This window comes from Aulonocara stuartgranti (genome assembly GCF_965226115.1).
Source record: "Aulonocara stuartgranti genome assembly, chromosome: 4".
NCBI lineage: Eukaryota > Metazoa > Chordata > Actinopteri > Cichliformes > Cichlidae > Aulonocara > Aulonocara stuartgranti.
The window spans coordinates 13750954-13774870 of NC_138942.1; the positions used below are offsets into that span (position 1 = coordinate 13750954).

At 41.2% G+C, this 23917-nt stretch overlaps 4 protein-coding genes and 1 long non-coding RNA gene across 8 annotated transcripts in view; 3 read left to right on the plus strand and 2 right to left on the minus strand.

Moving 5' to 3' along the window:
• Nucleotides 1–13094, minus strand: part of LOC309704175 (uncharacterized protein) — a 55732-nt gene extending 42638 nt beyond the window's left edge. For all 3 annotated transcript variants that reach the window (XM_082529206.1, XM_082529207.1, XM_082529205.1), the window contains exon 1: nt 12975–13094. In XM_082529206.1, the coding sequence (XP_082385332.1) occupies nt 12975–12997 (23 nt within the window). In that variant the 5' untranslated portion in view covers nt 12998–13094. The remainder of the gene's footprint in view (nt 1–12974) is intronic.
• Nucleotides 8060–15989, plus strand: notum1a (notum, palmitoleoyl-protein carboxylesterase a). Its single transcript, XM_082529202.1, has 11 exons — nt 8060–8719; nt 11102–11154; nt 11278–11373; nt 11693–11753; nt 11831–11889; nt 11981–12083; nt 12194–12385; nt 12813–12910; nt 13011–13158; nt 13256–13303; nt 13393–15989. The coding sequence occupies exons 1-11, from the start codon at nt 8361–8363 to the stop codon at nt 13694–13696; spliced, it is 1521 nt and encodes a 506-aa protein (XP_082385328.1). The 5' UTR covers nt 8060–8360; the 3' UTR covers nt 13697–15989.
• Nucleotides 13615–20561, minus strand: LOC309704177. The gene is made up of 4 exons (XR_014276162.1): nt 20407–20561; nt 19042–19145; nt 16349–16389; nt 13615–13692 (listed from the first exon to the last, which is right to left on the minus strand). It is a non-coding gene; the product is annotated as an uncharacterized lncRNA (long non-coding RNA).
• On the plus strand, nt 17082–19044 carry myadml2 (myeloid associated differentiation marker like 2). Its single transcript, XM_082529203.1, has one exon. It carries the CDS (start codon nt 17939–17941, stop codon nt 18848–18850), a length of 912 nt encoding a protein of 303 aa, XP_082385329.1. The 5' UTR covers nt 17082–17938; the 3' UTR covers nt 18851–19044.
• Nucleotides 20562–20621: 60 nt separating the features above from the next.
• Nucleotides 20622–23876, plus strand: LOC309704178 (pyrroline-5-carboxylate reductase 1, mitochondrial-like). 2 transcript variants are annotated; one of them, XM_082529209.1, is made up of 8 exons: nt 20622–20749; nt 21024–21095; nt 21218–21288; nt 21380–21559; nt 22029–22250; nt 22377–22469; nt 22721–22884; nt 23195–23876. In XM_082529209.1, exons 2-8 carry the CDS (start codon nt 21029–21031, stop codon nt 23370–23372), a joined length of 975 nt encoding a protein of 324 aa, XP_082385335.1. In that variant the 5' UTR covers nt 20622–20749; nt 21024–21028; the 3' UTR covers nt 23373–23876. The 2 variants fall into 2 exon arrangements, with proteins under 2 accessions (XP_082385335.1, XP_082385336.1); XM_082529210.1 differs by lacking the exon at nt 20622–20749 and adding an exon at nt 20756–20897.
• The last annotated feature ends 41 nt before the right edge of the window (nt 23877–23917 follow it).

Genomic DNA, 23917 nt, shown 5'->3' on the forward strand with positions numbered 1-23917 from the left:
ACGCCAATGCTACATAACTAGATAGCTAACAGCAACTATAAACAGATATATCAAGAATCTGTAAAAAAGGCTTTATACTGGTGGTTTTAATCTCTCTGTAGGTTGAGTTCATGTGACTAATCGTGAAAAACCATCAATTACAAAACCATGTGAGCAGGAGTTGGCTGCATACGGTCCTTGTTGAGAACAAAAGAGCGACTGTGTTTGCTGAAATGTGGTCTCAAAACCAACTATCATCTGATGACACTTTACCTTTGACTGGCTTTTTTAAATTCATCTACATTTTTATTAAATGACTGGGACACAAAAATTGGAAGTCTTGAGCTGGACAACTAAATAAAGCCTTAAAAAGTATATCATTGCAACCACGGGATAAGTGAGTAAGCTAGCCAGTGAGTTCCCAGACTGCACAAGTTATTATATTATTTGGTGTTTATGCAAGTTAACCTGCAGTTTTAATGTAGAATATTTTAGTACAATGTGTGGGCAAAGTCTTGGCCAGTTATAGCCTAAATGTTTGCAAAATATGGCAGCCAGCAGTGACGATCACTGGCAATACTGTAACTCTGCTGAGCTGCACAGTTGTAAACCAACTTGCTACACTTTAAAGTGCAAAATCAATCAAGTTGATCCATGGAAGTGTTATAATGGATGTATACAATATGAAAAGTAATGACTATAAACTTAAATGTCAAATAATCCCTTTTGCACTGGAAACTAATTGGACAAATGCAATTAATAATGTGTTAATTAGTAAGGTGCTGATGAGGGGTATTTGGTTACGTGTGAAACAGACCAATCAAACTGTTCCCCTTTGGTTCCAGTTTTATTTGAGCTTGTTTAATACATTGCATTCATATGAACTGTCAATCTTCTCATTTGACTATTAGCAATAAAATGATAAGAGCTATTTCCCATAATCTAACATGTCTTTTACAGTTCATTAAATGAAGCAGAATCTTTTACAGATTAATATTTTGGTAACAGATTACTAAAAAATATGTTTTTATGATGATACTTGTGGTATCTGTACTGGTAGACAAATCAGATACCATAAAGGGAAACGTGACTTATCTTCAAGGTCAAGAGAAGACTTTTATTTCTCCATGATGGCATCAGAGGAAGTAAAGCTATTTACCACCTCAAGAGACAAGTCAGGTGGTGTTTTTGTAGCACAGCATGAGTCACAAGCTGAAATCATTGAAACACATCAGAAAAAAGATCTGTTTGTGATGAAAAACATCAAGAAATGCATTACTGATCCCAGCTCAAATGTTCCACACACTAATGTTGTAGTTTAATTCTTAAGTCTTACCAAAAAACAAGCCTTTGATCTCCTAACCCTACATTAGCATAACTGGCAAAAGGTGTTGCAGGGCAAAGATGCCAGCTGAGTCCCCTTGCTCATCGTGCGAAGGTCGGAAGGCCTTCTGTCTTTGACCACATGCTAATCTTTACAGGGCACTCAAGGAAGTGGTGTTGACAGGCTAGATTTGAGGTCAAGAGGGGGCCAAGGGTCAAGCACTTCCTGCTGACATGAAAGCACATCCAAGCACACCTTGCTCTCGGTATCTGTCGTCTGCCCCCTCACCATCTGTACCGACATAATCTGGGGCTCATCGTCCAAAACAAAAGCCATGTGTTAATTACCTTTGAAGGTGTAATGACTTCGGGGCCACAGCCGATCTTCATCTGGTTTCAAAGTGAGAGCCAGAGAACAGGTTACGCTTCAGACGCGTTGCAGTTGTCCTTTGCCTACCTGCCCTGCCGTGCTTTCATTTGCTATGGTTTCCCATATCAAATCCAGAGGTGCATAACTGCTTCACTCTCACTTTGGTGCGCTCTTAAATAAGTAAATTAAGGAGAAATTTCTGAAACACAAGAAACAGGACTACACCTGTCCTCCAGATGTGACGGCATTCGCTTTGATGGAAGTGCTCCTTGTTTTCCCGATGTTCGCACGCCGCACTTGAGGATTATTACTGTTTTTTATGTACTTCCATTATTTTCCAGGTCTGAAGACCTACAGTGAAGAAAAAGGCAACACTTTTAGAGGAATCACTGAAAGTCTTCACATTTACCGGCTTCCCAAATGTTTTTTTCAGAGAGAGTCCATCTCCTAATTCCAGGAATTTGAATTATGAAAAGATCAAAAATGGACAGAGGCAGTGAATGGTGCTGGTAGCAATCTTCTCGTTAGTCATCACGAAAACAACATGAGTTTTTGTGATGACTGCGTGAGTAGAGCTTGAGTAACACTTTCTTCTTCCCACAAATGACCAACTTGAGAGGGAAGTGGGTGTTGTCTATTCCTGAACAGATACATCACCACGTTCTGAATAAAGGAAGGTGATGTTTTTCTACTATCCAACCCCAGGTGACCTTGAGACCAGAGATGAAATCATTTTCGGGATGACACGCATGTTGCTTTTACAGGAAGTGGTTCTTGACCTCATTCAAATCGTACAATGATACTTACACCTACCAGAGTTTGTAAGAGGATACATGCTCCTGCATCTGAATACATCAAAGGGTAATGGGGACTTGGCAGCCTCATTAGTTATGTGCTGTCTGTGCCACTTCAGCCGCTTGAAGATATGCAGCCATTTTCTCCATTTTCTCTCTGCTGAGAATAAACAAACTCTCTCTCTTTCTAATCCTTTGAAATGCTTTCCCCCCCCTTTCCTTTTGAAAATCCTAAACTCTAGTTTCCAGTCTCAGGATGGTCAGAGGAGCTCACACACCTTGATCTTCATGACATCTACAGGAGAGTTCCTGTGATGTGGGGAGTAGAGCCAGTCTGCTCCACAGACCTACAGGTGAACACAGACAGTGGTCCTGTGAAGCTGACGCTGGGCAGAGAGGCAATGCTGCTGGTTTGCCGGTGGAGAAAGAGGGTATAAATATCCACCTCGTGCAGCAGTTTCCTCAGTTTCCTCCAAAAGCAAACACTTCAGATTCTACCTTGTAATTTATCACTGCTCTCTCTCACTCTCTCTGCCACTGAGGGAAAATCTCAGTCAGGAAAACGTTGACTTGAATGATCGCATTGTTTTTGTTTTTCACGTTTCATTTTGTCTCTTTGCGCCGTCTGCGTGTATAAACTGCACTGGTTTTGCGAGAATCACAAAGTAGTAGTACTACTTTACATCTTTTTTTTTCTGCCAGGTTGGGAAAAATCTTAAGGGAAGTGCCTCACAGTACAAACAGCGTACTGTTAGCTTGGATTATAAATACTCGATGTATGCCACACGCAGTAATGTGTGCCTCAGATGTGTGTTTCTTTCATTCTAAAAGTAAGGGTGTAAAGGCGGGGATGATGATTTCAGATTCCCGGGAGAACATTCCCAGGCCTGGAAGAGTCCATGGAAAGTAATCAAGTAACAGAGTGATGTCATTCTGATGAAAGGCAGCTTGTCAGACAGTTGGCGACTAGGGGTGCTCTTTGGCATCGGCCGCAACCCGCTTTACACCGAAATATGACATCAAAGCAGGTACCAGTCCAGGCCAAGAGGCTGGCACTGATCATTGTCTTCTTTGATTACAGTAGCCTCATCTTCGTGGCGAGAGGATAAAAGAAAACGGCTGCTTGGTGTTAAAAGAGTGTCGGAAATAATGAGCCACGTATCATGTGCAAATGGTGTCCCAGTGGTTCAGTGGATTGTGTAGTCAGAAGATGGGCTGATTGTCTCAGACACGAAAATCTGGTCCAAAATTACCCTTAAGACTTTTTTTTAATCAATGCCCTCCAAACTGGCATTACCGGTTTTTCACAAATCAGATTTATGTTGCATGTCAACAGCTCTTTCTCTTTGATATGTTTAATTCTTCATAAAACCAAGATTAAACAAATAATTATGGGGATTCTCAAGTCTTCCTGCCCGGCTGCTTTAAAGTCTGCATCTTAAAAAAAAAACAGCTACAAATGCAGCTCTCACATAACTGAATAACGACCATGTTTTACAACAGGGTGTGGACTTCAAAAGAATTTCCCCATAGAGAATACCAGGTTAAGGGACGGAAAGTGAATAATGTGTTGTGGCTTTACTGTCATGACCTGTAATAAGGGCTTTTCCATGTCCTTTGGCACAACTGTGGCATAAATAAACATTTCCGAGACTAAAGGGACTGATTCTCCTTCTGTCTCGCTCGAGAGGAGAATAGGCGCAGGGGCAGGAGGGCTGCCGCCTCTCTGATGATAATAATAGCAGGTCTCGAATGGTAATTGGTCTGTGTTCCCTCCTCCGTCACTACCAGGTAGAGGGCATTGAAAAGGGTGATTCAGGCACGAGGCATGAGTGGAAAACTCCAGGAGGAAGGCCGCACGCTCGCGCACCGGTGCCTCCGACACAACCTGGTCCACCTCAGTCATCCTCCAGCACACATTCCTACACACATGCAGACGCCGAGACGTGAAACACGCATGTGCACCCGCCCTGACAAACGCAAACATCCATCTTGCTTAGTACGAATGACGTGACAGAAATGTATAGAGGCAACAGCAGCTACTTTGTGACTGTCACTCAGATGAAAGATGAATAACAAGCAGCTGACCTGTCAGTTGAACTATTTGATTACCCCTCAGTGCCAGAGAGACCCCAAACGCAAGCTGTCCTATCTTGAAAGAGTTCATTTTTATCAAACAGGGCATCATCTGTAACCAATAGACCGCCTCCTCTTACAAAATGAGAGCCTGCTCGACAGATGTCTCCTGCCTCTCTTACTCTCTTACTCCCCATTTACATTCACATCTTAGATGGCACCTCTTGACTTAAGTCGAGATCAAGGTTGTTTACCGATTGTCTGGGTAATATCAGGAACATGTGGTGAGGGTACATGAAAGGAACTCCACGGTGTGTTAACACCCAAAAAACCTCTGTACATGTTTGTTTTGGGTTTTAAACAATAGCTTCAACATGAAATTAAGGGGGCCTGCTTCCGGAGGTTTGCCTCAAGGTGACACAGAACAGAAGCCGAGGCTGAAAGCGTTTTCGCAGGGGCGCAACGTCAAAGCCCTCTAGCGTTACAGTCATATCAACTTATAAGTGAAGTTGTCGTGAAATCTATATATTTGCATTAAAAAACATCCAATATTAGTCTTCTTTTTAAGTGCATGTCTCCTCAATGACAAGCACCTAAAGGAAATTTCCATATCTGGTGTTATATTACTGGCAGGATGAAAAATTAAGAGTCATTACTACAATATATACAGATCTGCTGAAGGGTCTGTCAGCTTTTCAGCTAATTCGTAACACATGAACAAATTTCTAGTTCTCCTTCTGTCATCTTTTATTAGCAGATTTCTGCACATAAACACTTTGTGGCTTAATAGCACTAAGACATAAGATTTGCTGTTGTGACCTTGGTGGAATTTAGTACTTTGGTTCAGTCCCACAATGCCCGACCTGCCATCATGTGTTTTATACTGGTGCTGTGTAGGTTGTGTGTGGGAATTTAAAGAAACTCTTCTATGAAATATAAAAGTTTTATAGATGGCGATCTCTCCTTTGTTCTCCTGATGAGGACCTCCACCTGTTTCTGATGATGTGAGCCAGAGCATGTCCCTTTCAAAAGGCTGATCCCTCCTGATCTCTTTGATGTAACCTGACCTAACAGTTCCAACTAGCGGGATTTGATGATCGCGGATGGATCCTCGACAACAGCATGTGCGAATCAAAACTACCCGGCAAGGCGAGATGGACGATGGGAATGTGTGAGCAGAACTGGCAGGCTGTGTAGACAGACGGGGCTATGATGTGTATAAACACTAGGCAGGCAATGGTCACATGATCAATGCTGCCAGCCCAGACTTAAGCAGTAAAACCTGTGGATCTGTGAGGGCACATGCAACTGATCGGAGATGAAAGACAAGCTTTGACTTTCACAGGAGGCCTGGGGTTGGGGTGGGGGCTACGGGGGCACTTCTGAGGGACTGCCATCAGAACAGCTGGGTCATTTTCAAATGACCTAATTCTAGGATTAATCCATTCAAAATTTGTGTCTATGCTACGCAAAGAGAATGGGAGGCAAGGAAAAGGGGAGAGAGAGAATTACAAGTGAAAGCCAGAAGAGCTTAATACTTGGAGTTCAAACAAGGTACTTAGCAGAGAACAAGCCACCATGCACCAACAGTAGCAGGACTGCCTGGTGTTTCAAAGTTTGTCTCCGGCACTTGAGTTGTTTTGTTCAAATTAAATGAGAAAGCCTTTACGTTCGCTCTTTGAATCTACAGATTTCTACCCTCAAAGCGAGAGCATCTGCAGCTCTCACTTCTTCAGTCAGACGATGCTTCACCACCAGGGCATCTCCTCACGTTAGAGAGTGTGTCAGGGGCCGACGTCCATCTGCGAGTGATTTAAGGGTTACATTTTTGAGAATGACGTGTGATAAAACAGGGCAGTATGGGTCAAAGTGACTGGCCTCAGTCTGTGACAGAGCCACTTCTCCTGGACCCTACCACATGTTTTAATCTATACAAGCCTCTGTTTGAAGTTCCCAATTAATACCATCCATCCTGGTGGTGACTTCATATCCATCTTACCTGGCTCAAAACAGTTTGACATTCTTTCGGCACGCTGATTAACCATGGGGCTACAGTGAGCGGGAGGCTCTCTCTGAGAGGATGTCAAGCTGTTTTAGACTGATGGTGTTCTGTGTTTTACGTCTACCTGATCCATCTAACTTGTCCACTTTATTTTAACTTTATTTCAGCAGTTTAATTTAATTGTTCAGAGAGTACTTTCTTACAAGTTACACAAATGAAACTATCTATTGCAAAGTCTATAATGTGAAAAAAGAACTATTTGGCTACGTGGAGGCTAAAGTGTGACCACAATTTGACCAGCCAGTTTCCAAGCAGTTGCAGCCCTCTCTCAGCAATGCGTCGTAATAAGTCTTGGAGTTCTGTTTTCTATTTCAGAGCTCTTGCCTTCGTGGATTGTTATGAAAATTGTGATGAGTCGGTATGAGGAGATTGTATTAAAAACACAGGCTTATCCTAATCCTGCTCCCACAAAGCTGATACAGCGCTAATCAATAAGCTATCTAAGGCTAGAGTTCACATCAGAGCTCTTGTGGGCATGACAAAAAGTGGTGTAGCGTCACAAAAATACTATCTGTGAAAATAAATATAAAAGTGTGTGTAAGTGTTGTTAAAAATATTCGGTTGACTTTAGAAATCCCTGTAATGTCCTGTCCAATGAGCTCAAGTCAAAACGACAAACGTCACCAAAACACCATCATGAAGTCTCACTTTGATGAATGATCCCTTTTGCCCTGTGGGCTACACTTTAACTTAAATGTGTCCTTAAAATGAGAGGTTGTTCAAGGGAAGCCTACCTCAACTGTAACGAGGCATTCCTGTGTTAAAAAGCTGGCTTCCCATCAGGATGCTCTGCTCGACTTAAAATATACAGTAGAGCAGGAAAGTTTGGAAGAGACTGAAGTGGGAGGGAGGAGGTGAAAAGAGGGGGAGAAAGAGTGATGGTTGCTTTGATCTTTTGGAGGCCCCATCTGGATAAAAAAGGAGGGGTTGGGGGGGGCGGGCGGGGGGTGTCTAAGTCCCTTTTTCTAAACCTAAAGCAAAACGTGAGCAACTCAACTCGTCAGAACTGGAACTGATTTTTTATTTTTTTTTTTATTTTTAAGAGGTCTGCACTTTTCTTTCCCAGGTGGGGCGTGGAGTAGCGATAACAGACGGTGCTCTGTGAAAAATGATCAACTTTTACTTTTAAGTTACATTTAAAAGTGTTGAAAAATAATTTTAAAAAATTATAATAGGTAAACTCTTAAAAATAACCTGGCTAAATATTGACGCAACTCTGCCAGTTTATGTTTTGTTTTTTTCAAGCAAGTGTGTAACAAGATGCATATTCTCACTTCATAAATTTGTGGTGGAATGGGAAATGGGCATTTCAAGGCCAATAAAAGCCACCACATCAAATAAAACATTGCGGATCAAAAGAACCAACGCATGGACATTTTTTTTCCCTCTATAAATTAAAAGGGGGGGGAGGGAGTTAGTCTGCCAGACTTGATCATGCCCTGAGTCCTGCCCCGCTCCTGTGATTGGCTGGACGGTCACACAAGGGGGGAAAGTTTGAATAAAAAACAAGCGCATGGCACCAGTGTTGTCGTTCAAGCTTGTGTGCTTGGTCCAGAAGGGCTTGAGTTGTACCAGACAGATGAGGAAAGAGTTGTAGGCGCACTCGTGAAAGAAAACCAAAATTAAGCCTGAAAGTATTTCCAGTTATTTCAGCGGGTGGCTACAAGTGGTCTCAGAGGACTTTTGATTTTACCTGACATTTAATTTGTCTCTTTTGGAAGCTGACAAGTGTTTTTTTTTTTGTTTGTTTTTTTAAATGAGAATTTGGAGAAAGGACGTCACAAAGATGACACTGATCAGAGTGGTTTCATCAGTGCTGCTGTTGGTACTGATGCAGTCCGGAGCTCTTTGCGCACGGAGGTTTCGGGGTGGCCGCAACCCACAACCGCGACGCTCACCGCCTCCTCCCACTTACCGGGCAGACCGGGGTGATACCACCGAGAGCTTCCCTCTGGATTTCACCGCGGTGGAGGAGAACATGGATAACTTCATGACACAAGTGAAGAACCTTGCGCAGTCCCTTTACCCCTGTTCGGCGCAAAAGCTTGACTACGACATGAGGCTGAACTTTTTGGAGAACACATCAGTCACCTGCAACGACGGCAGTCCTGCGGGGTACGTAACAACTGACCATAAACATGTATGAGGTTACTGTCAAGTCAAAAAGAGGCCAGCTGGGCTAGTAGGAGCTGTTATTTTGCCTTAAGAGTGCTTCAGCAGGACTCATCCGTCCTGCTGGCCATTAAAATAACCCACATGTATCTGGCCTGAGGAGAAAGTGCATCTCCGTTGATTTTCTCAGTATTTGGAGTGCTGAATCGCGTATTTTATTTTCATTTTCGATCAAGAACCATATAAATGTTTTTTTTAACATATTAAAAGAATATATACAAATAAAAGGAGAATAAATGATTAAAACAATGTCCTGATGCCTCAGTCAGAGTAAAAGATAGACAGCTGCTTTGCGTCAGTGAAGCGTGAAATTTGCGGAGAGCCGCATGGCCTATGCTTCATTTCCTTTGCTTCAAATTAGAATGCAGGTTTTGCGCTGCAGAGTTTCGATTTTACTTTTTAGACCCCCGCCCATCTCTGTCCGTCTTTCTCTGATGAGTACTCGGATGGTTGACCTGTTCGGCTTTCAGGGTGGATGCTGTAAAATATCCATAAAAATATAGTAGATTTTTAACTACATTTTTTATAGAAGGTTAGATTAGATTTTTTTCAGTTGTTTTTATTGTTAATAATATTGTGAAGCAAAAACATTCATTGTGAAACCCCCCCCCCCCCCCCCCCCCAACTCTACTAAAGAGGAATAAATCGTGCTGCTAAAACAGCAAACGCCAAATATAGTCCCTCCTTCTCTAAAATAGAAAAGGCATACGGACTCTTTTTTCAGTGTAGTTACAAGAAGACAAATTGTAGGTTAAAGGTCAGCGACACAGATCGGTGTATAGCTGTAGACGGTTTAATGTGTCATGTCTGTCCGCGCATTATGCTGCATCACAGGAGAATGCTGAAACGTTACACACAACTACACGCGTACTCATTATTCACTGCTGTAAAGCATGTTGTGTCGTCGTGAATACTTTGGTTGTCGTTCTGATTTGTTGATATATGTGACTGAGCAGAGTGAGCTGTGCATTACACGGCGGCTCCTGGCTGTGTAAAGCGTGGGGACGAGCGCACGCAGGGAACAGTTACAGGCACAAGGCCTTTCATTCACTGTGGCTGTTATCAGCTGGGATGCTAATCCATCAATTGTTATAGCTACACGGATATTCATAAGTATGTAATGTAAAAGGGAAAAAAGTTACTAGAGCAAGTTACTAGGAAGTGAGTGGGTTTTTCATCTGTTGGAAACTTGTTTAAATAGGTGGATTGACACAACACCTCCCCCTTTGTTTGTTCAGCTTGTCAATTCTGGCTTCAGTATGTTTGATGGAAATAAGAGTGAGCTGCCTACATCGCTGAATAATAATAGTTAAAACATTAAGCGCAGCCAAAGTGTGATTCAGTGTCTGAGTTAGCAGCTCAGAGCTTCAGCCAAGTCTGTTTGCCTTAAAGTCACTGAAATGTGTTTGCCAATCTTCTGAGTTGAGTCACTGGTAAAATAAAGCAGATATTCAGTGAAATGGGGGGGGGGAACGCTTCAACATCACAGAAGCACATTCAGAAGCCTCTTGTTTCTGCAGCGAAAGCTACTTTACACACCCAAAATATTTAATTTTCCTTGTGTTTCTGTGCTTTTGTTGAATAAAAGATGAAGATGATTTGGTTAGGACTGCACCCTAAACCATGGGTGCATTGCCCTCTTCTGGACTGACCACAGACAGCACATATCTCCAATATTCCAAGATAGGTTTCCTACAATCTTAGAGCAGCTATAGCTCAGAGTCATGTGTCTAAGTGCATTCTAAGGGCGTTAAATTGGGCTTATGCGGGTTTGTTGGCACCTACTGCACCTGAGCAAAAGAGTTTTACTTCCTATCATGCCATTACTTTGAATGGCAGCCTTGGTTTTATCCACATTTTATGACATTGTGTTCAGAGTGAAGAGATGATGGTATGTTGCTTATTATGGAAAAATACCATCTACTGGAATCTACAGTGGAACCAGGATATGGTAGAGGATGATGTTTATCTCCTTTTCGATCACTGTATCAGTGTTTGAAGTGCAGCGTGTACACACAGCATCATTGCTTTCATCCGTGGCACCTTTTTGAGATTAGCATCAAGTTCGTGGCATCCTTGTTTGTATTACTGATGATGCGATGTGTGTATTTTACGCTTGGGTGCAAGCACTGATGTAGAAACAATGGCCACATTATCTTTCAGTGTCTATTTCTTTCTCCATAAGAAAGTCTCAAACCTGTGGGCCAAGACGTTCATGCAGGCAGCGTAAAGCAAAACTTGAGGAATTTAGAATCATATACACATATTGTTTAAACTCAACCATGCCTATTATCGTGTGCTCACTTCATTCTTTGGTTCTTGTAGGTACTACCTAAAAGAATCTCGAGGCAGCAGGCGGTGGTTGATATTTTTAGAAGGTTGGTATTTTGGACTAAACTGATTCACCTCAACACATTTCTCATTTCATGTCCAGTTATACCAAAAAAATCACATGTGACATGATTGTTCCTATTTTTTGTTATTGGTATATCTGCCTGCAGGTGGCTGGTACTGCTTCAACAAGGAAAACTGTGACAGCCGATATGAGACAATGAGAAGGTTAATGAGCTCCTCCAAGTGGCCCCAGACTAAAACAGGTGAGCCTTTCCATCAGCCCCCCTGTTGCTCCACCCGGGGCTCCTGACCACAAGGTGAAAAACATACCTGCTTTTGCCTCAGCAATTAAAAGGATGGGATGCATCTGTGCTCATTTACAGTGTTATTGAAACTGACACCCGGTCATAATGTTGCTGCGGTGTAGGGCTACCTGGCGCCCACCACTAAAGGAAGAGAGACGCCTCTCTCTCTTGTTGCACTGTAATAACTGTAATCCACGTGGTAATGATGATGAGTAAGAAGAGGATGTGTCTCAGGGAGCCAGAATGGCTAATGATACACGTCGGTCTGTCTCTGCAGGCACAGGGATCCTGTCTCCACTCCCTGAGGAAAACCCTCACTGGTGGAACGCCAACATGGTGTAAGTTGCCTTTTGTGCTCGTTGATGCCCAATTTTTAATCACAAGTGGCATTTTAAATGTTACGTTTGTTGTGTAGGTTTGTGCCCTACTGCTCCAGTGATGTTTGGAGCGGTGCTACAGCCAAAACAGATCAAAGTAAGAGACACCACTAAAGTCTCAAAATCTTGACATGTATTTTCCCTGAAAGAAGAGTTGTTTAGTTCGTTTGTCTCTCTGTTGTACACAGGTGGTTATGCCTTCATGGGCTCACTCATTATTCAGGAGGTTGTGAAGGACCTGCTGAAAAAAGGTCTGGAAAATGCCAAAGTCCTCCTCTTAGCAGGAAGCAGGTGTGTTCACATGTAAAAATATTGCCCAGGGTTTTATATTGAAAGCTTCTGCACGTCATTCTTACTGATGTATGTGTACTGATGAAAATATATATTGTTTTTGTATGAAGTGCGGGAGGTACTGGCGTTCTTCTGAATGTTGACCGTGTGGCAGAGATGCTGGAGGGACTGGGCCACACTGCGATACAAGTGCGAGGCCTTTCTGATTCTGGCTGGTTCCTGGACAATAAGCAGTACCACTGCACTGACTGTGTGGACACTGCCAGCTGTGCCCCCACTGAGACCATCAAGAGAGGCATCAAGTATGGGATTTCTCTCAGTTTAGTTTTATTTATTTCATACCAATATTTATCTCAAGATACAGATTCCTATGAAATTATAGATAGAAGTCCCAACAATAAGACAATAATAGCAAGCACTGCTAGATGTGGCTGGCTGCTATGGCTGGCTGGGGAGAACAAACAAAACATGCGACAAAGCACAATCTCTTGGAAAGAGATGATGACATCCATTAGTCACATATAAAGGCACTGGGAGTGAAAAAGCACATCATGCACGAGCCCAAGCAGTCTGAGCCTCAAGCAGCCGAACTAAGGAATATTTCAGTGTCACCTCATGCATTTATCTACCAGCATTATTAAAAAGAAAAGCATTAAGTCTAGTCGTTAAACTGAGATCACCAGGTTGCTACTATACCCATCATATCCTATCTGTGTCTGTTTCTATTAGGTACTGGGGAGGGATGGTACCAGAACGGTGCAAACAAGCCCATGAAGGAGAAGAGTGGAACTGCTTTTTTGGATACAGAGTCTTCCCGTCTATAAAAAGTGGGTTTATGATCTATGTGGATACAAGTAAATGTGCATTGTGATGTGATCTACGAATACTCACATTGTCTGGCTGATATTTTTCATTTTCCCTGAGCAGGCCCTGTCTTTGTGGTCCAGTGGCTGTTTGATGAGGCTCAGTTGACAGTAGACAACATTCAGCTGACAGGTCAGCCTGTGCAGGAGGGCCAGTGGCGCTACATCCAAAACCTGGGCACTGAGCTGAGGAACACACTCAAAGATGTCCCGTAAGGCCATGCATCTGGATTTCAGGTGGAAAATTTACAAAGAATTATTGCAAAGACTTTTACTGATTACTGTTTTTTTCTGTTGTTTTTTCTTTAGGGCTATGTTTGCTCCAGCATGTTTATCGCATGAAGTTATCACCAGAAAGTGGGTATTATTCATTTTCAAAAGGCATCTTCCCCGCTGTACGATTTTCTACCTGTGTGCTGACAGCGCCCTCTTGTGTTGTGTTCTAGCTATTGGATTGATGTGCAGGTTAAAGGCACCTCCTTGCCCAGAGCGCTGCACTGCTGGGACCGCAGCCTCAACGACAACAGGAACAACAAGGCTCCGCCTAAAGGCTGTCCTGTGCATCTGATTGACAGCTGCCCGTGGCCACACTGCAACCCCACCTGCCCCACCATCCGAGATCAGTTCACAGGGCAGGAGATGAATGTCATTCAGTTCCTCATGCACATGGGCTTTGATGTGCAGAAGATGGCCCAGCAGCAGGGAATGGACCCCAGCAAGCTACTGGGCATGCTCAGCAGTGGCAGCTAAAAGGACACAAACACACAGGCATTATCTCAACGTTAAACTAAGCAGAGTTGACTGGCTGGTCTCTCTGGCCAGTCTCCCAAGCCTGATACCTCCAACTACCCCTCCATCTTCACAACCCATTCTACCTATAATGAATTTCCTCTGACCTCCTGTTTACTTTACTCCAAACCTCAGTCAGTGCAGGGACTTTGACCTTGTCCCACAATCCCTTTTCTCCCATCTGGTGACAAGTACTGTGGCAACATACCACAATGACAAGGCACAAATCTTTGCGACTCACCATTTAAATTATATTTTGTTTTGTAAAAGAAAATATCATGAATGTAATCCAGTTTTAAGGATGCTCACTGATGTTTTGTTTTTATGTTTGTCCTTCCATATAGTTTAAATTTAGTCATTGCCACAGTGGCATAGGGATGCTGTTTTTGTTAAGTAGCCAATATAAGACTGTTATCAGTGCAATTGGGCCCTAGCATTTTTCTGTAATTGGAACTCTCATTGCAAAAATAACTGACATCAAGGCAGATATAGGAAAATATCATAAGTGCGCTAAGTGCTGAATCAGAAAGGAGACATTTTATATTTACCTCTAAAAAAAAATAAAAGCATAAACAATAGCCAGAGAAAGACAACTGACACTGATGCTCTAATAAACTCATAGCAAAAGACTGTCAGTTAGAATTACCCTGTTTGAACTAAACAGGCACAAACCATGTGTTATTACCGCTAATGAAAGTAATGCAATAAGACACAATGTTCCTATAGCTGTAACTCCCTTGATAGCATCTAAACCAAATTGGTATATTTTAAGATGTCAGAATGTCCCCTTTAGTTGTTTTACAATGCTAACTGTGGTGCTAAAGTGGATCTGGTTTAATGTCTATACATAGTTATACAAAAACCACAGTGCCATCACATCTAAGCTATACCTCTTACGCACAGGCCGCATCATCATGACAAGACAGTTCAAAAACGCATGTTAGGTCACCTCAGTAGATCAGCAATCCTCAAATCAATGCAATGAACATTTAAAGGGAGACGAATATTGTGTATTGTATTTTTTGAGTATATGTATAGGCTCTATCAAGTGTTCACTATTGTAACTCCCTTCTTATTATTATCTCATAGAGATCACTTTTTAATATAATGACAATGTTGTATGTAATGATGTCTTTATAAATGATGTTTTTAAAGGGCCTCTATTTCGCATCACACCAGAAAAGGAAAAGTATTACTAATTGTAATTTTATTCTGTAACATATTTTTTAACAGGAAAAAAAAACTCAAGCTACATTGGTAATTTACATATTTATTTTGTTATGTAAATCATATTTATAAGTGCTATTTTCACAGAGAAGTGATTCTTTGTAAATTGTAAATACATTGCTGTTTTTCTCTTTGTGTTGACTGCATGTCTTTGTATCAGACCAGAAAAAAAGACACATAACATAATATACTACAAGATAAATATTTTTTGCAGTCTTGTGATTATTACTTCTATAAGGTCTACTAAAATGGTATTATTAATGTGTAGAAGATGTGGCATTACTATACTAAACTATACTTAAAGTCAGTGACTGATCACCTTCAAGAAATGTGGTTATCACCTAAAATAAGAGAAATATTTCAGAGTGAGTGAAGTGATCTGGTGGATAAACAAGAAAATTTCATTATAAGTTCTGCAGACCAAAAGGTACTACAAGCTAACTGAATCAAAGGTGTGCAAATGATGCAAAACTAAGCTGCCTTGCATAATAAACTCTGCACCATGTGGCTCTTATCTTGCTGTGTATTTGAGCCTAGTGCAGTGTGTTTATGCTACCTGCACTGCACACATCACAATTTAGCTTTTGTTCACACATACACTCACAGTGTGATGGTATCTACCACGCAAGGGCCTAAACATCAGGAGTAGTCTGGAGCCTTACTTACAGTTCAGCAGTTCATGGGCAGGACAACCTGGGCATCAAACCACTAATTCACTTTTGCTCCTGAGCCACAGCTATCTTTACACATGCTTATCAGCATCTAAATGTTCTCTCCAAATTATTTAAGCATAAAAACCTTGCTCAGAATAACTCCACCTTGTCCTCCCATGGCACGTCCATCACAGACAAAAAACTTATTTTGAGAAAAATAAATTCACACCCTACTGGAAGTAATTAAAGCTAGCAAACTTAGAAAGGCGTACCGCTTTGATCTTTCAGAATGAAGACCAACAGAAAACTTTGTATAACTCACATCCTAAATGGAAGAAAAATTTGACAATTAAATAATACGTTAAATAATATATTCACAAACACAGTAACACATGTAGGTTTTAAAGTAGATAGGTAAAAATGATCATTATTGTACAGGAATTAATATACACTATTGCAAAATTGCTTTTTGTTTTACTGTTTTACATTACTGCTAAAAATTTGGTAGTTTTACCGTATTAATTGCTGCCAGTAAAGAACTTTAATTTGAAATGTGTGCTGATAACCCAGAGATGGGTTTGGGTTTTTTTGTTTTGGGCTAAGAAGTATTACTGTTCCCTGTGATTGATTGGTAACCCTCTTGCCTTATGATAGCGCAAACAGGCCCGACCCCCTGTCACCCTGAATTAGATAAGCAGATAAAATGGATAGATAGTACTGTTCTCTATATTACCTGTATAACAGCTCATTCCCTAACAGTGCAAGTGCTGCAAACTGCAAAACAAAGAAGATAAAGCCTCTTTAAAATTCCACACCAAATGACATATTCATTTTTAAAATGCAGTGTTTAAGGCAATTTTGAGTAACTTCCTCCAGAGCTGAAAAAATGCTGCTTTGAACTTGAAACTGAAAATAACTTATAAGTAGTTTGCAGTTATGTATGCAGTAAGCAGTTATGAATATTTAAGTTTGCTTTTGTTTTTTGCAATATTCTAATTAAAGAAATGCATATACATGCATGTACATTTCTAAAATTGTTTTAATAGTGATTTTATGTAAGAATATCCTTGCAATGTTTCAATTTTAAAAAACGAGGATACTTAAATAAGAAGGTTAAAATATTTTAAGTAATTGCCACTTCATTTCTACCTCCCTTTCATATGCATAGGTCAAATCTGCCATCGCTTGTGTATAATCATCCCTCTGAACCTGTGTGTAATTTATGCCTCTAATGGGAGTCTTAGCCCTCCTCCCTGTCATTACACAGTGTGTAAATGCCAGTTTCTGACTGTGGGAGCTCTGACTCAGCCACTCTGGGTGCTCCCTAGAAATAAGACTCCCAAACTGCCTGCCACATGCAGCCTCCCACCCCTCTGTGGAATATAGACCCCCTATTTATAGCGCTGGCAAGGCCTGTAACTCTGGGCTCGGCACAAACTTTCATTTAAACAACCACCCCTAGCAATCCACCGAGTGCACACTGACAGAGACAGGAGGAGCAGGGTGTGCTTGCGTGAATAAGAAAGAGTGGGAGATCAAGTCTGAGAGGCAAGAGAAGACAGAAAGCAGCGAGACAAAGAGCAAGAGACATAGCCGACAGTTTGAGTGATTCTGGTGGACAGTTTAGGGAAGAAAAAGAGAAAAGAGAAGAATTTATAAGGACTGAGTCCATGAGGAGTTGAAGTTGACTGACAGGACAACAAATTTGTCCACCTGTTTGGCACTGAGGGATTTTGCTGGAAGATTGATCTTTGGATATCAATTTTCAAAGAGGGCTGATTGGAGAAGACGTTACTTCACTTTGATATTTTGCTAAACTGGAAAAAGTAGTGAGGAAAGAAGCCAGCAAGCAAGGCAAGCAAGAGAAAACCAAGATTTCACTGCAGCTTTTGAGTAAGACTCGATCATATTATTATTACATGAAACACATTTTGAAATCATTAGAAATCAACTGTTATTATTCTGCACAGAAATTAGACTCTTTTTACAAACTTGTGCAACCAAGAAGAAAGAAACCTATCAAAAAGATAGCTTATTATCAAAGTTGACTGAAAGTCTTTTCTCATTTTAAGCTATTGAACAAACTTCTACATAACAATGTACGCATGTAACCTAAGCTTAAACACACTGCTGTAATTACAAAGCAAGGTCAGGAAAGAAATTACAGACATTTGTAATTAAGGACCATCTATAACAGGAAACCAAAAAAAGGGTGAGGTCTGCGCGAAAAAGACAGAGGAGGCCGCAAGGACACCAACACGGGCAACGGGACATTAAGAATCTCACCAGCAACAACAGCTGCTTTAGAGGGACAACAGGCACCATGGATTCTCAAGGAGGACATTACCTCAACAAAGAAGCTGTGCTGTCCCCTTTAGGAATAGCCCGAATGTTCCAGCTACTGTTTGGCTGCACCATAATGGCCCTTGTGTCCCACAGCGCAGGCTACAGTGCCAATTATGGAATCTTCTGTATGTTTGTGTGGTGCTTCTGCTTTGCTGTCACACTGGTTGTTTTCACCTTGGACATTACCCGGCTCCACACTTGTATGCCGATTTCCTGGGATAACTTCACTGTGGCCTTTGCCATGCTGGCAACACTCATGTACATCACTGCCTCTGTGGTCTACCCCGTTTACTTCCTCCAGACAGAGGTTCCCGATGAGGAGTGGGAAGTCCAAATATACCGAATTGCTGTTACAGTCTGCTCTGCAGTCTGTTGCTTCCCCTACGCAACTGAGGTGTTCTTAACACGAGCCAAACCAGGGGCTGTGGTTGGATACATGGCCACTGTGTCTGGTCTGCTCAAGGTGGTCCAAGGTTTTGTGGCCTGCATCATTTTTGGGGCCCTGGCTAATGACAGTGAGTACAACCAATACATTGCCACCCAGTACTGTGTGGTGGTGTACAGCCTGTGCTTCTCTGTCACTGTGATAGTGGTCGTACTGACGGTTTCTGGTAGGACCTCTGCCCTGCGGTTCCCATTTGATCGGTTTGTGGTCATCTACACCTTCTTTGCTGTGATCCTCTATCTCAGTACTACGCTGATCTGGCCCATCTTCAGCTTCGACAGGAAGTATGGCAACACTACTCGTCCCGAGGACTGCCCACGAGGAGAATGTCCGTGGGATAGCAAGTTGGTTGTGGCCGTCTTTACTAACGTCAACTTAGTGTTGTATTTTGTAGATCTTGTTTACTCCCAGAGGATTCGCTTTATCTCTAGTTCTGCTGTCTGAAACCACCACAAACAACCAAGTTCAAGGACATATCCAGTTTGTTCTCCATATCCAGGTCTATGTGAAAGACTCAATGGCTTAAATCCACCATTTCACAGTGTTATGTAGCCAGAGTATAACACTTTTTTTAATTAGCAGTATTATCTAGTTTTTATGTTACAGTATTCATCTAGTCCTGAACTTCTTCCTACCATAGAGAACATGCACCATGGAGACAATCTCAGCAACTCTGTCCACAGACGACTCTGGGAAATATATCCATCTCTCTAATACAGGCATCCATCTTATCTGGGTCCTAAAGAAGTATCAGACCAGTGTTATGTCATTCAACCTTTCAGAGGCTTGGCAATTTATTTAATACTATTTATATAACAATAAACAGGGTGGAAATATATAGATATGTTTAGTATCTGTTAGGTCAACAGTTTGCACTGAACATAGAATATGGTTTTGGCTTTCTAGCCACTTCGCTGTATTTTTTTTCCAGTTTAGATTATATTCCCCACATATGTTGAAGTTTATAAGGTTTTTTTTAATTTACTGAATGTCAATTTTTTTGAAGGCAAATGTTTGGCAGCAGTATTAGATTTCTTATTTTGTTGATACATTACATGTTGACCACAAGCACGAGTGTTAACATTCTTTTTCCCATGTTTGTACTCTGTTCTGTGTTTAATAAAATGTCTATGTTTTCATTTGGCCTTCTTTCACTTCTTTGCATAAAGTAGGACTTAAACACACAGTGTTTTTCATGTTCTAGGGTAATTTGCTGCTACCAGTGAAACTATTTGGACAATTTCATGTTTTTTCTTTATACTTGGTAATTTAGCATAGACTGGGATTCGCCAATACGTAACTTTTTTTCTCTTTTTAAAAAATAAAGGTTTTCCAATGTGTTGATTGTTCATAAAATGCAGAAAGAAAGAAAAAAGATCAAGCAGCATATGCTAGTTTGTTTAGCCTACATGTAGTCTACAATTTTAGAGAAGCTGTTGAGTTAAATAAAAATGTTTATAAACATTAATGCCTAATAATGTAGGTTTTAAAGTATAATGTAGTTTAGAATGTTTAACTTTTTTTTAAAAAAGCATTATAATGTTGCTTTTTGTTTTACTGATTTACTTTACTGCTAAAAATCTGCTAGTATAACCACGTTAATACAGAAAATACATGCTGATAACCCATATATACAAACACACACACACATATATATATATATAAGGTAAAAGTGAACATTATTTTATTGTATGTTAATATACCATGTTGCAAAATAACTCAAATATGCTGTACCCTGTTATACTATATGCTTAAAATGAGGTAGTTTTACTGTTATTTCACCATGTTAATACAGAAAACACTTGCTAATGGCTGCCAGTAAGTCACTTTAATTCGACAAAAAGCTATGACCTGTCTGTATGGCACAACTTTAATCATTACAACCACAATAAGCACAGTAACTACCTGCTACTGTTGAATAGCTAACAAATATAAACAGGTTTACCGACAGGATAATGAAGAAACTTAAGAGAAAAAACGCCTAACTCGGAGTTACTTACATCAGTCTGTTAACTATGTTGCACTTTATCTGCTCAGAATATGTATGTTATGTCTGAGCGCCTCCATCTCGACATGTCTTTCCAAGCTTTTCGCCGGTAGATGCCAGTAAAGCGACTGCGTCTCCTAACCAGCTTTTCCTCTCAGCAGCACAGCCTGGTGCAATTTAAACCCCGCCTCAAAGTTTACGCTGCTGCCACTGCGATTGGTTGAAATTGTCACGCGTAAGCTAAGGGTGAAAGCTCACTGGCTCGCAAGCCTTGTCAATCAAATTCGTTTCTGGTCGCTGTTGCAGAAGCTACAGCGTTAATCACCTGGGACACGTTGACAGAGTTGTAATTTCAGGTATTTATGAAGAGCTGGTATTGGTCTGTCTGTCTGTCAGCTTAAAGATTCTTCCGTTTGTTCATAAATGTAATGAATGTTAGCGTTATGGCTGCTGCCATTATGTGTCCAGGATTCGCCTTGCCCTCCCTCAGTGAATAATACGGAAGTAAGATTATGTTTGCGCTACGTGTCGGAGCTGTAAAAAGGGCACACGGCTCATCCTTTCTTGGTTCATCTGTCACTTGTAAGACAAAACGTTAAATTTAATGTTTTAAATTGTGTATACCTACAGGCAGAATGAGCGTGGGTTTCATAGGAGCGGGCCAGCTGGCCCACGCTCTGGTGAGAGGCTTCACGGCAGCAGGTGAATTTCGAAACATACCTTTAACCATATGTGCATTAATTTCATTTCATTTGTATTCTTGATGTATGTAGATTGCAATCAGGCACCGAAATGATTTCTGGTTATTTTTTCCCTTCTTCAAGGCGTGATTGCCACGCACAAAATCACAGCCAGTTCTCCAGACACAGATCTCCCCACAGTGCAGCAACTACGGGTGCATAGTCTGTTATATTAGTGACTCTGTGTAATTATGAATATGTATTTTACCTGTCTGAAGAACTACTAAAAGAAGTCAATTTGTACAGAAATTGGGTGTAAATTTCACTACCAGCAACAAGGAGACAGTGAGCAGGACTGATGTTCTCTTCCTGGCTGTGAAGCCCCACATCATTCCTTTTGTCCTCGATGAGATTGGACCAGATATCGAAGACCGTCACCTTATTGTGTCCTGTGCTGCAGGGGTCCGAATCAGTTCCATAGAGAAGGCAAGTCATAGCCCGTCGTGTTTACATGTTGTGTGTTTTATGGTGGGAAACTTACAAACTAAACACATTTAAGCCCCCCCTTCCTATTCAAGCTGCTTGTTACACTAGTTTTTATAAGTCAATTGGTGTAAATATAGTAATTATCTACTAGTATTTGTAGTGACATGGTATGGTGCATCGTAGGAGTTGGTGTGTACCCTGCTTGTATGAACACTAGATCACTTAATTATAGTACTACTTTTAAAACATTACGGTAATGTAAATCATAAGCCAGATGAATCCAGACGCATAACTTAAAGTCTTATAAACGCTATTGATTCATATTTTTCAGTGCTCACATCGCCTATACATACATCTAATCTGTTTTTGCTTGCTGTATCCATCCATTATAAGAAACTTTAAACTGGTACTTTCATTCATCATCCCTTCAAATGAAGTCACTAAATTAGAGCATTGCTCCTTTTTGTAGAAGCTGCAGCAGTATCGCACTTCTCCAAAGGTCATACGTTGCATGACCAACACTCCAGTGGTAGTCCGTGAAGGGGCCACTGTCTATGCTACAGGAAGCTATGCAGATGTGGAGGATGGAAAGCTCCTGGAGCAGCTGATGGCCAGTGTCGGCTACTGCACCGAGGTGGAAGAGGACCTGATTGATGCAGTCACTGGCCTAAGCGGCAGCGGCCCTGCTTATGTGAGTCCGTTCTACCTATCAGTGTGTTTTGCAAATCTGCCATAGCTGCAGCATTTGTGAAAAACGTGCCCTCCGGCTTGTTGCCCTCTTTCCATCATAGTAACGTTGATGATTGTGACCTTGCAGGCTTTCACTGCTGTAGATGCGCTTGCTGATGGTGGTGTGAAAATGGGCCTGAACAGGAGATTGGCTGTACGCCTCGGAGCCCAAGCACTGCTGGTATGTCCGTTATAGATGCAGTATATACTTTTTTTTTTTTTTTTTTTTAGGTTTTGATCCTGGTTTGATGTTGCTGTGTTTCTGAATACCCCTAGTGCCTATGAGTTGAGTTTAAAAGAATACTGTTCAATTATGTGTGACCTGCAGCTTGTCCTGTCCCATTGTGCACATTGACACAGTCTGAATGTTCATTATCACGTGGCGTATTTTATGCAATCAATCAGTGGCGCTTCCTTTGTGTTTCTTCAAAGGGGGCTGCTCGGATGCTGTTAGACTCGGAGCAGCACCCTGGGCAGCTCAAGGACAATGTGTGTTCACCAGGGGGCGCCACGATCCACGCCCTACATGTTATGGAGAGTGGTGGCTTCCGCAGCCTGCTCATCAATGCTGTGGAGGCTTCTTGCGTTAGGACGAGGTAGGTTGGCGAGAGAGGTGTTCAACAAACAGAGAAACATTTTTGTCGTTCCTGTCATAAGACACAGAAGAAAAGCAATTCACTCAATTGCTCAAAGGGTGACAATTTTTTTTTAAAAGTTTATTATTCAGACAGCAGATGGAGCTATGTATGTACAAATCATTTTAAATTGTGGCTTCTCTGGTTACATATCACCTAGTGTTGAAGTTATTACTACACTGATTTATTATGCTGTGATTAATATGTATTATCCATTCTAACTTGTATGTTTATCTTCTTTTGTTTCTGCTTTTTTTATATTTCAAAAAAGGGAACTTCAGTATTTGGCTGACCAGGAGAAGATTTCCCCTGCTGCCATAAAGAAGACAACTCTGGACCAAGTGCTGCAGCAACCGGGAGTCACTCCAGACGCTGTTGGAGTCAGATCTCGTGGGATCAGTATGTTCAACAGCAGCAGCAGCAGCAGCTCCAGGACCAAAAAGAAATAAAATAACCTGCCAGGTGGAGAAACTGCAAACTTGTCATATCACTGATGATCTGGCTATATGCTACAACCACTACTGCCGGGTAGTTGTTGACCTAAGTAAGTAAATCACCTAAAATATGAGGTGAGACTTAACAAGAGAAAGATTTCAAGCGATAATAGCTTCCTTTTGTAAGAAAATCTCCATTTCCGTTACCATGAAATGCTTTTTTTCTTTCTTTTATATCCCTGTTCCTGGTATTTTAGTTGACTCATGGAATAAAAATGCTCCTATCAGTTTCTTCTCTGGCTTTCTAAACCTTGTTTCTGATGATCGTGTTTCATGCCAAAGAGGTTCACTTCACAACTGTTTTTTTTTTTCCTCGAGGTGATATCCCATTGCAGCTTGTATTGTACTTTGTACCAAAATCATGTTTTGCAATACTACAGATATTGATAAAATGCTATATTTTGTACTCCAAATGAGTGTATTTTCAAAATAGTTTATTAAATTTAGACATTTAACTAATTCTGTGGTTGTGATTTATTTGTGCCAGTGCTCACAGTGCC